The sequence below is a fragment of the Arachis duranensis genome, chromosome 6 (assembly GCF_000817695.3).
Source record: "Arachis duranensis cultivar V14167 chromosome 6, aradu.V14167.gnm2.J7QH, whole genome shotgun sequence".
Lineage (NCBI taxonomy): Eukaryota > Viridiplantae > Streptophyta > Magnoliopsida > Fabales > Fabaceae > Arachis > Arachis duranensis.
In genome coordinates this window covers 97535620-97547468 of record NC_029777.3, presented here as the reverse complement: position 1 = coordinate 97547468, position 11849 = coordinate 97535620, and the positions used below count along the sequence as shown (strand labels likewise).

General features: G+C 33.3%; 1 protein-coding gene across 1 annotated transcript; it reads right to left on the bottom strand.

Moving 5' to 3' along the window:
- Positions 1–6327: 6327 nt before the first annotated feature.
- LOC107494892 (protein FAR1-RELATED SEQUENCE 5) lies at positions 6328–7952 on the bottom strand. Its single transcript, XM_052263109.1, has 2 exons — positions 6627–7952; positions 6328–6522 (listed from the first exon to the last, which is right to left on the bottom strand). Exons 1-2 carry the CDS (start codon positions 7950–7952, stop codon positions 6328–6330), a joined length of 1521 nt encoding a protein of 506 aa, XP_052119069.1.
- Positions 7953–11849: the final 3897 nt, after the last annotated feature.

Here is an 11849-nt window from a genome sequence, read left to right as displayed (position 1 = left end):
AATAATAATAATAATAATAATAATAATAATAATAGTTTTGGGTCTTTAACCTTTGGGCAGGGATGGATGGGACGTGCATCTTTTGAAGAAATAAATAAAAAATATAAAACGGTTTGTGTTATCATGACCTTGGGAAGTGATAGGTCAGACGAGTTAGAGATAGTCTGACTGAGAGAAAAAGTAAGCGGGAGAGAGAGTCCATTGCATTTGGTTTGAGTGGAGTTGAGAGAAAATTTTCTGTTTGTTGATATATATGTTCTTCTTTAGTTTGAGATGGTTCAGGATTATACTTCTTACCAGGATTGTGTCTCAAAAAAAAGTTTTTTTTGTTAGAAGTGTAGAATTGTATGTGTTTTTATGGATTTTGGCGAGATGCGTCAGTTCTACGCGATAAGAAAGGGTCGCAAGCCAGGGATATATACCAATTGAGATGATTGTGCAAAACAGGTTCTGAGATTCAACAACAATGAACACAAAAGCTTTTATTCTTTGGACGAAGCTGAAGAGTATATGAAGGGCGGTGAGTGTTCCAGAGGAAGGGAGAGTTCTAAACCTCTTCTGGAGGGTCCTTCTTATGGAAGTCCTCTTTCGCATAAAGTTTCAGAGTTGTACGTTTCGTCTAGCAGTGGATTGCTCGGCAGTGGTAGTGGTGGCACCAAAGCTTTGTCAAGTTCGTCATATAATTTTGTTTTGTTGAGAAACTTGTATTAATGTCATTCTTATTGACCGTTCACTAATTAATTGAGTTATGTTGCAGGGGGACATGCAGTCTCTATTACTGAGGTGAAGGATTTTTTGTATGAGGAAGACATGGAGCTCATGCATATGCGTGTTTGTTCCTCGCTTCAAATCGGAGTTCCTATGTTTGTCCCTCAACACCTCGAATCAAAAGACGGACAACCCATGTTTGGATTTACTGTGTTTCTTTCCCACAATCCAAGAGGCATGGAGCTTGTGGCACATGGTCTGGCATCAACGGAGGAAAGGATTGCTAGGCAAGAAGTTTCATTCACCATGCTAGAGAAGTTGCTGGCAAACACAGGATACAGAATCTATGACTATAATTATAGGAAGCTGGTTTTGATGCAAGAACAACATGGACAACAAATGTCTGATAACAATTGCCTCTCCCAGCGAATTCGACAACTAGAGGAGGAGAATGCTGAATTACGCAGTCAAGTTCAACTCATTGAGGATATGTTAGATGGTTATTGATAGATTATATATGTTCGATTTGGCTGTTGAAGGCATGTGAATCTGGGAAATAGATATTATTTTAGGTTGGGTATGTCTTTTTTGGGTTGTTATTGTCATTGTGATTGTATCCTGGGATGAATGTTGAACTTATTTAGCTTATATCATTGAAAAAGAATTTTAGTACTCAGTTATCCATTTTTGGGTTATCCATATGAATATGACATAATGTCTCTGCATTTGTGTTGAAATCGATCGGCATCTCATAAAATTATTTAAAATGAATGTCGATAAAATGGTATTATATATAGGCAGGACAAGTTTTCGTTATAGATAAATAGGGTTCACGAATTTAATTCGATATAAATTTAAATTTGGTGTTAAGACGTATTCTTCTCACGTGCAAACAAGTTTGAAAAATAGTTGAGGCCATGTGAATAAATTTGAATCGACAAATGAAATAAACTAAAATGCAGCTTAATTATGTTAAAGTAGAAATTATAGTGAAATTTCTGCCTTAAATGTGCAAATGTAGTTCCAGTAAATAAAATATACTATTTATCGTTATAAAAATTAATAATTTTTTTTTAACTGAGTAATTAACAATTGATATTCGCTCCAGCTAATATTAAAATATTTTTCTTAAACATTATTATACATTGAGTTAATCATGTTAATAAAAATAATGCTCTAAGTTTTTCGTTTTTCTATGTACCCAAGTCTATTAAATATTGGTTGTGACACAGTAGTAGCCTAGTAGGTGAAATTTCTGTGGATATCCAAGTATGGATTTGGAATAAAATTGATTTGATAGAGAGAGAATTTTTTTTCAAAGTGACTGAGACTAATATTTTTTTTTTCAATTTAAGAATCATTATTTACTTTTAAGTTTAATAATTTAATGATTTATCTAATATAATTATTTACTGTATTCAAATCTCATTTTCTCTCTTTTAAATCTTATTAACTTTTTACTATTAATAACAATATATTTTGATAGATCAAGTCATTATGTTCAATAATTTTTTATTATTCCTTTTAGTTTTTATTTTTTATTAATTCTTACATCTATTATCATATAAACATATTTTAATTTTTATAAAAATACATACTCTATTTAGTAATTTATTTTAAATGTATACATAAAAAATATCAAATTAAATGATTATACATAACAATAGAATCATAAGTAATAAAATTTTACCGTATAAAATAATACCAAATAAAAGAATACTGAGAATACTAAAAAAATTTAATGATATTTTTTGTCATCATAAAATTTATTACTATTATTGTTGTGTACTGTTTATTAGTCTATTTTTTTATAATATGTATTATTATTTCTATTAGAAATGATCAATTAAATAAAAAATTATTCATAAATAATAAAAGCATAACTAGTAAAAAGTTTAAACTAAAATAATAATAAAAATAAGATTATTGAAAATATTTAAAAAGAGTACTAAAAGTATAGGCCGTGGAAGAAAAGCTACGAAATGACATTCTTGTGTGATGTGAAATATAAGGTGCGAATTCCCAAAAATAGATTTGGTAAAAGCTTGATTTTACAGAGAGATTGCTTTTCATGGAAGTTTTTAGTAAAAGAGAGAAAGTCTTGTGTTTTTGTTGTTGGACCAGTCAATTTTCGGTTTGGGTTTACCTTTTTATTCCGGCCTACTATTTGATATTGTTGGCCCAATCAAAGGTAATGATAAATATATTGGCGTTCAATTGGTGGCACAAATCAAAGTGAGAGTTCCCACCTGACTCACTAACACTTAGAATTTGTTATATGGAGGAAGCGAATAAGGGTGACCTTGAAGGCAAATCGAAGCTCCCATCTGCTGATGCCTCAGTTATGGAAACTAATACTCAGGAGAATATCATCGGCGAGGAGGATCCGTTCATGACAATGTTGAAGAAAGTACGTGAGGTGAGATACTTCGTTCTGATCATGTTGATTAATTTACAAACTCAATTTCAAATACTAATGCATTCTTAAACATTCCAAGCAGCATCTACTTGAGAATGACGGGGTCACTCGATCCATTGTGGAGTCTCAAGCACAACAGATGAAGAAACTAACAGTAGTAGTAGCTGGCCATGCAACAATGATAGAAGTGTTGTGGGCATTTTATAAGATGATGAAGAAGTCAGGCGCCATAGACGAGGAAGTGAAGACGACAAATGCACAAGTTACAGGCGCAACAAAGAAACACCAAAGAAGAAGCAATCCGGTTGTTAAGAAGACCGTGAATCTAGATGCAATGCTGATGTCTCAGGTTGGGCTAAAGCTAAGGCCAGCGGGAGCAAGAACTTCAGCAGCACAGGGAGTGGTCGCCAACGGCAACCTTTGAAGGTGAAATGCTACTTTTCTGTTTGTTCTAGTGTATACCTTTGAAGGTGAAATGCTGCTTTTATGTATTATGTTGACTGATAAACCACTATTTTATGGTTTATCTTATGTTTAATTGAGTGGTTTTTATCAAGTCTTTACCCACTTATTCATATGATTAGCATAATATTATAATTCCTTCCCAAAGTTGTTCTATGGTTGAAAACTTGCTTCCTAGAGATCTTTTTATTGTGTATTTTAATTCTCCTTTATACCATTCGATGCCGTGATCCGTGTGTTAAGTGTTTCAGGCTTCATAGGACAGGAATAGCTTAGAGAATGGAGAGGAAACTTGCAAAAATGGAAGGAACACAAGAAACCAAGGAGATGACCAGCGAACATCGACGCGGACGCATAGCGCACGCGACCGCGCGAAATGGAGAAAATTGCAGTGACACATTCGCGTGCCTGACACGAACGTGGATTGGAATCTGCACAAATGACGCAAACGCATGGACGACGCGTACGCATGGCAAGGAAAACACTGAATGACGCGCACGCGTGGACGACGCGTACGCGTGACGTGCGCGATCTGCAGAATTAACAGAAATCGCTGGGAGCGATTTCTGGGTTGTTTTTGACCCAGTTTTTGGCCCAGAAAATACAGATTAGAGGTTATAAAGTGGGAGAACGCAACCATTCATCGAATAAGATGATAATTCATAATTTTAGGTTTTTAGATGTAGCTTTTAGAGAGAGGCTCTCTCCTCTCTCTTAGGATTTAGGGTTAGGATTAGGATTTCTTCGTCTTTTCAATTTCAGGTTTCATATTCCTTTACTTTTATGTTTTTTTCAATATAGGTTCCTGAGGAAATTTGGTATATTTTTACAACAAAACAATGTCTAAAATAGACAATATGATCATTAAAACAAAATAATATAAGTAATTATATTCATAGAAATAAGTATACTGAAATCAATTTAAAAAAAAAAAGTAAAGACTACCGTATATGAAATAAAATTGATTAAGTAACAATACCAGTAAAAAAATAATTAAAGCTTAAACTTGATGAAAGTACTACTAAATGAAGCACTATGGATAAGGTCCACACGATAAAATAACATACTAGTCCCTAATGATAATAAAAATACTTGTGCAACAGTTACTGACTCTCACTGGTGCACAACAGCTAACTCTCCGAGGACAGAACCTCGAACTATTTTACAAACATAGTATGCTACAAGTAAAACCAGTCTACTTCAGCGCACAAATTGAAATGAGTTACAATTAGGCCTATTTAACAATAATATACCCATGCAGGAGCCAACCTTAATGTGACAGATGGAGTTATGTCCCTTTTTTCAGTGATTCTAGAAGCTCCAGGACCTGTGAAATCATGATATAAATCAACTGTTATAAATCCAAAAAAATGAACAAACAAACGGCACAACTCTTGCAACATGAACTACATAAAAGATGGCCTACAAGCGCATGGTAATCGGAATTGCCTACACCAGGCCACGAAATTACATTCTCGCTTTGGGCAGTTCTGATTATAGGCTCCGTCGACAAAGCAGCTACAGTTTCATTTGTGTCAACATTATCCTGTTTGACCTGTGCAGCAGCCCTCCTCTTACTCCTTCGTAAATGCCCTTTTCCTTTTAAAACCTGTCAACATGGCCACCCATGTTAACTAATCCGTCTACCACACATTTATCCTTATTTAGGGTTTATAAAAATGTTTTTTAGAAACAGATAAAGAGAACAACAATAACCTTGAATAATAGTATCGAACAAGAAATTTAACCATTAAATACCTCATGCATAAAATGACAAAAATATCAACTAACCTTCTTAGAAAGGTAGTGTCACACTTTTCTGGCATTTATAAATATCTTTCCCAGAAACAGATAAAGACTTGTACAATAATCTTGAATCTTAATATTAGACAAAAGATTAATTGTTAAATGCCTCATTCAAAACATGTCAGAAATACCAAGAAGTAACCTTGTCTTAAGCTAGTGTTGTACGTATTTGCTATTTACGCATATCTATCTTAGAAATACATAAAGACAACAATAATAACATTGACGATTATTATTGAACAGCAAATTAATCATCACAACTAACCTTCTCATCGGCTAGTCTTACAACTGATTCCTCGTCTTCTTCATCATCTTCACTACCCCCTTTTAAGAAATTGGTGTTCCGTTGAAGACATTTTCGTTTAGTGTGGCCGGCCTTCATGCAGTTGGTACATTTCCTCTTTTTTCCCTTTTGTCCTCTTGAGCGGGGGCTCCTTTAGTTTTCACAACGATAAGATCTATAATTGTTCAATATGTGTCTTTTTTTTCCCTAGTGGCTTGTCCCAACGGCTCCTTAAGTTGGCTACAAAGATTGCGAATTCCATCCATAGCAGATTTGAAAACTGTATGATTTTTCGATCCAAGATACAACATCCATTGCGATGCAGCATGGAGTACCCCATGCCGTAATAGAAAACCTCTCTCACTTAAGCTCTCGTTACTTCTTTCTCGTACTCATCAATAGCCTTGGCATCTCTCCTCCATCGCTTCAGAATCAAACGGCTTGGAATATCCTTCAAATGCTCATGCTTCATTACAAAAAATATGTGCTTACACAGAAATCCTTCCTTCTCCCAAAATCGACATCGACATTCAAACTTTAATGAGTTATTGTCAAATAAGGTCACTACGTTCTGACCAGGTTGACTATATTCTTCGGTAGTGTAGACCATTGTCATTGAAACTCTCATTTTGCTCACAAAATTAAGGTCTCATATACCATCAATCTCTCTCTTAACTTGCATAAATATTGCTCTAGTGTAAACAGCTGCAGCACACTTCTCAATAGGATCCAAACATGTTGTGAAGACTGGAGTACTGTACATCGAAGTGAACTGTGCAACCAACTCTTTGTTACGGTATTCACAGACCACCAACTCCATATATTTTGCACATGGTTCACAATACTGTGTCTCGATATTAGGAATTTCTTGACATGAGAATTTATCCCCTCACATCTAGATGTGGTCCAGTATCCAACACAAAACTTGCCGCGTAGGTATGCGCTTGCCCACATGTGCCTCTTTTCATACATCTGTGTTGCCCAACATTTTTGGTGTAAACCGTACTCGCCAACAGCTTGATCCCATTGGAACTCAAACTCGTCAACCTCCATGTCCGCATATAGCCACTTAGAGAATATTTCACGAAACATTTGCTCACTTCCATTTGAAGTAACATTCTTCTGCAAATGCCATGCACACAACCGGTGGGTGGCTTCAGAAAAAACCTTTTTCACTGTTGCAATCATTGTATCGTCCCCATCGGTTACGACAACGGACGGAGGTTTATTACACATAACCTCCAACAAATTCTCCAACATCCATGTGTATGATGCAATAGTTTCATTTAGAACCAATCCAAAACCAAATATCGTAGTTTGCTTGTGGTTGTTTAAGCCGGAGAATATCACCAAAGGTCTATTGTATTTATTCTTTTTGTATGTCGAGTCAAAAGCAATGACGTCTCCGAAGTACTGGTAGTCGACTCTACTAATTCCATCAGCCCAGAACATATTCGCTAACATACCATCCTCTGTTAAGTTAAACCTAGCCATCGCCATTGGATCGGCTGCCACCTTTCCCTCTAGGTATACAATGGCAGCATTTGAGTCACCATCAGTAATCTTTGAACAACGCATCTTGTCGATGTAGTTATATGCATCTTTTTTCGTAAACCCCAACAAAGAATATCCTCCGGCAATCCCAGCCATATAGCCGAGAATCTTAGACATAGGTACACCATACCCATGCATGCCGTCTGTGTGTGCCTTTGCAGCATTTGACATCTGACGAAATTTTGGAATCATGTGCACCATTACTCGCGGTGTCAACTCATGATTATGCTCCAAGATAACTTTTCGAACCTTCCATACTGAGTTTTCCCTATCTAGGTAAATCGACAACTTCGCCATACAATTAGTCAGTGTTTCAGGTCGGTGACCCCTTTGTCTATCCAATCTATGAAGGTATTTTTCATCTCTCAATCCTACCCTATTGCAAAAGAATCTTCTTCGTATCAAATTTCCATGGTCATCCTTGCCATAATCTCCCTTGCGCACACCGAATCCATGACATCTTCCAAATTTACAATAAAATTCATCGGCACGTTCCTCACTCCGAAACACCTTTGTCATTATCTGTTGGTCACTCAATCTGATAACGTTACCGTAGTCTGATGCATCCTCATCAGATACAATGTCTGCGGCACCGACATCACATGCATCGTCGAAATCCTCATTACACCCATGCTCTCCATTCCTATCCCTTATCATGCTGTGCACATCTGCAGACATTGCAAGATTCCATCTGTGAAAATCAATTTCAATTAATGACATTCTTAACAACAATTCAATATACACCAACAAGCCTTCCGATACGACATAAGTGGATTTGAAATCAATTTTATCAATTATTCAATGAAACCAGAAAGACTTTTCAAATAAAGCCTCCACTTCTACCAAAAATTGTTGACACCCGATAACTAACATTCCTGTTAACCAATGTTTCAAATTGAAATCTGATATACTCATTTCACTTGGTTTGTTTGAATAGTCTATACCAAAAATGATATTATCCAACATTTCAAGTTGCAATCTGACATACTCATTCACTAGGTTTATTCTAACAACCAACAACACAAACTAAATCCTCTAATTCATTAGAGACAATTAACCCAACTAAAAGATAAATTAGAATAACATTTTTCTTATATTCTAGAAATATCCATCAAGTTTTTTTTACACATGAAGCATCTATTAATGTCAAGAAATTAAAACATAGAATAAAAGGTTCTTCAATATTCTAAAAAAAAATATTTTTCTTTAACTGTTATTGGATATTAGCTATGTTTTTATTGAATAATAGTATATAAATAAATTAAATTTCATTCTTAACATAATGCTGAATATTAATAGAGAATTATTGTGTATAGTTAGAATTTGGACGAAAGAATGATGGAAAAAGACCTACATATATAGATTAGGAAAAACCAGAAAAAGACAGCATTAGAATTTAAACATACAAAGTAATTGAGACCATGAGACACCTTATCCGCTAGGGACAAATCTAGGGATAGCAAGTAGTTTTATTGGCCCTTCAAGATTCTGAAGAACTATATATATATATAGTAATAGATAAAATAAAAAATATTTAATCATTTTATAAGTTTAAGCTTTAATTATTTTTTTACTGATATTTTTACTTAATCAATTTCATATCATACACTTTAAGTCTTTATTTTTTTCAAAATAATTTTTAAGTACTTATTTTCCATGATTATAATTACCTACATTATTCTGTTTTAATGATCATATGGTTTATTTTAGGCATTTTTTTCCTTTAAAAAATATCAAATTTTCTTCTGTATTTATATTATCAAAAAGAAAATTTTTACCTTATTTTTTATGATAAGATATTTTAACTATAGCTTTATTTTTACTGTCGTATTTTATATTCTACAAGAGTATCCGTACCTTTAAGATAATTAATAATTTATAAATTATTTTCAAATTTTTAAAATTTTTAAAAGATCTGATCTTTAATAAAAAGACATAGCAACTTTTTAACTAAACATATCATAAAAGTATTGGTATTTTATAACTTTATAAAGTACTACAGAGTACTATGTAATTTTTGTATCAAAACAAAATTATTGGAAAAAGTTCAATATTTTTTCTATATATATTAAAAAAATCTTTAAAAAAAGAACAATTTACTAATTATGTATCATGCATAAATTACTTTTATACAATGAAAAATAACCAAATAATAATTAAAAAATGTGTATAAAATTCGACCTTCGCATATCAAAATTTTTAGATTCTACCACCCATTATGTTTGAAGAACCACGCACCTTGCCTTAGTCATTATCATTATTTAATTCTATTCATCCTAATACTCACTTAATACATATTCTGTAATAGTCAAAGCCACTATCATATTGCATATACTATCTTGTAACAACAACAACAATCATGATGGCAATTAAAAATCATATTATTTTTGTTTGATTTCACAAAAATAATAAGACGGATGATTTTGAGAATGTACCTGCTTGATCTAACAAATCTGGACAAACTATGAAGTAAACTAGGTGAGCGCCACAGGCCACGGCAACCACGCTATCAAATCATGAGTATGGAACAGCTGATTCCGATTGACTGAGATGAAATCGTATAAGAGCCATAAACCCTAACAGGCACGTCGAGTTTGTCAATGAGAAGACGATGTGCTTCGACTGAAAATCAACCACAACGACGGTATGAGGAATGGAGTAGTGTGGAGGGGCTGATGGCTAGGTTTTGTGACGGTGTGAGACTGGAGACGAGGGTCCAAATGATGAGGAGGAATAACTCCACTTTTCCGGACGCTAATAATCTTAATTTTTCATAAAGAGAATCAATTGAGACCCAATTTCAGGAAAAAAATTTTGGCTTGGTCCAGAAACTTAAATCCATTAAAAAAACAAAAACCAGCCCATTATTAACATTCATAATTAATAACTAATTTACTTTACATCATTCAATAAAAATAAAATTAATCCACTGCAGTGGGGTCCATATTCTGCATCAACCTCAATTTTTGTCTTTTACTATAATTTTAGTTGTACTTTCTTTCTAGACACTTTTTTACTAGAAAAATAATAATAAATTTCTACACATATAAAAAAATCTCCTACGGAATAGAATTCACCTTCTAGTATAAAAATATGTTGTTGTATGTACAAAATATTTTGACTCTAAAATTGAAAAGTGTGTCCAACAAATTAGCCATTTGAAATGGATTCTCTTTTCATTGCACACAATACAAAACATATTGCAAAAGGAAAAACGTTATATATCAACAGAAAACATGTGTCGTCTAGTTTGAAAAATCAGGTGATAGTCATACAAAAAAGATTTTTAGTGTTCTTATGTGTCTCTCGTATATATATATATATCTCCAAGAAATCCTAGTAAGAAATAGAAATGAAGTGCTTTAAATTTTTCAGTGTTTTTCTTTTTCTCCTTTATATTCGTTCTTCATATTAGAATATCTTTTCATATAGTAAATTAGTTGTTTGTAGTTTAGAATTTCATTTGTATTTCTTAAGTCAAATTTCTAACAAATATAAAACTAAGTGTTCTTACAATCATATAAACATCCTAGAACTTAAAAATTGTAGAATGGTGTCAATATGCTTGGTTTTATAAGGCTTTGATCCTATTTTATAGAACCAGAAGAATAAAAGATTCTATAACTAAAAGAGTCAAATTTTTAAAAAGTCTTTAAGGGCAAAAGTTATTATGGGCCAAAAATTCTAAAACTAACTCATAGGTTATTAATAGAATAGGTATACGTCAATGAACCGGTGTGTGAATCCGGTTTGGGTTTTTGTAACATATACTGGATTTTAATTTTAGTGCTAGTCAGCTGTCTAGGCAGGTAACGGACATTAGGAAGGCATTGATTGTTTTGTATCCCATTTCCTTAGCGCCAGTTGATTAATTGTTTTTAATTAATCTAATTAAATCACTAGTACAATAGTAGTCCTGAGTTTTAACTTTTAAGTTCGAAAATTTAAAATATGAGGCCATGTTGGCAAACTATTTAAGATATTTTATTTGCCTCTCTTTTAAACTCAGGTATACTATGGCTGCTTTGCTTTTGGTTGAATAATTCAACCTAGTTCAGCGGTGGGTGTGTTAGATTCTACGTGTTATTGTGTGTGTGTCGGGTAAAAAGAGATAGAAAGGAAGGTGGGGCAGTGTGTGATTGAAGCATTTAAAGTTGGGTGGCTCTTTCTCCTGTTATTCACGTCTTCAGCATCAGGAAATTAGATTTGGGACTTGTAGGGCTTAAAGGGCAAGTCCTATTTTAATTTTTGTTGGGAGGATTTAATTAGAGTTGGACTTATAAAATATGATTTTGTAATTTTTAAGGCTGTGGACTAAAATTATTTTGGAAGATTGAGGGTTAGTCCTAAAATTTGGATTAAATCGACACTTCTCTTGTAGTGAATCACATAAAACACTGTATTCAACTAATAATGTGATCCAGTAGTGATAATTTCTTAGTTTAAGAAAGAATATCTAAAATTCTTAGATATTTATATCTAAGTCAGTGTCTAGTATGCGGAAATTTTTAAAAAAATATTGAAGTCTTATATCATTAAATTTGAGAAGACTAGTAAAAATACTATCTTATAACAATATGTTGATATAGTAGAAATTAAATATCAATTGTTGTTGCG

Excerpts from the sequence above, each read along its gene's own strand:
- LOC107494892 (XM_052263109.1), bottom strand. The coding sequence starts at position 7,952 with ATGTCATTAATTGAAATTGATTTTCACAGATGGAATCTTGCAATGTCT. Across the intron at positions 6,523-6,626 it reads ATGAAAAGAGGCACATGTGG|TATTGTGAACCATGTGCAAA; the intron begins GCAAGCGCATAC and ends ATCGAGACACAG.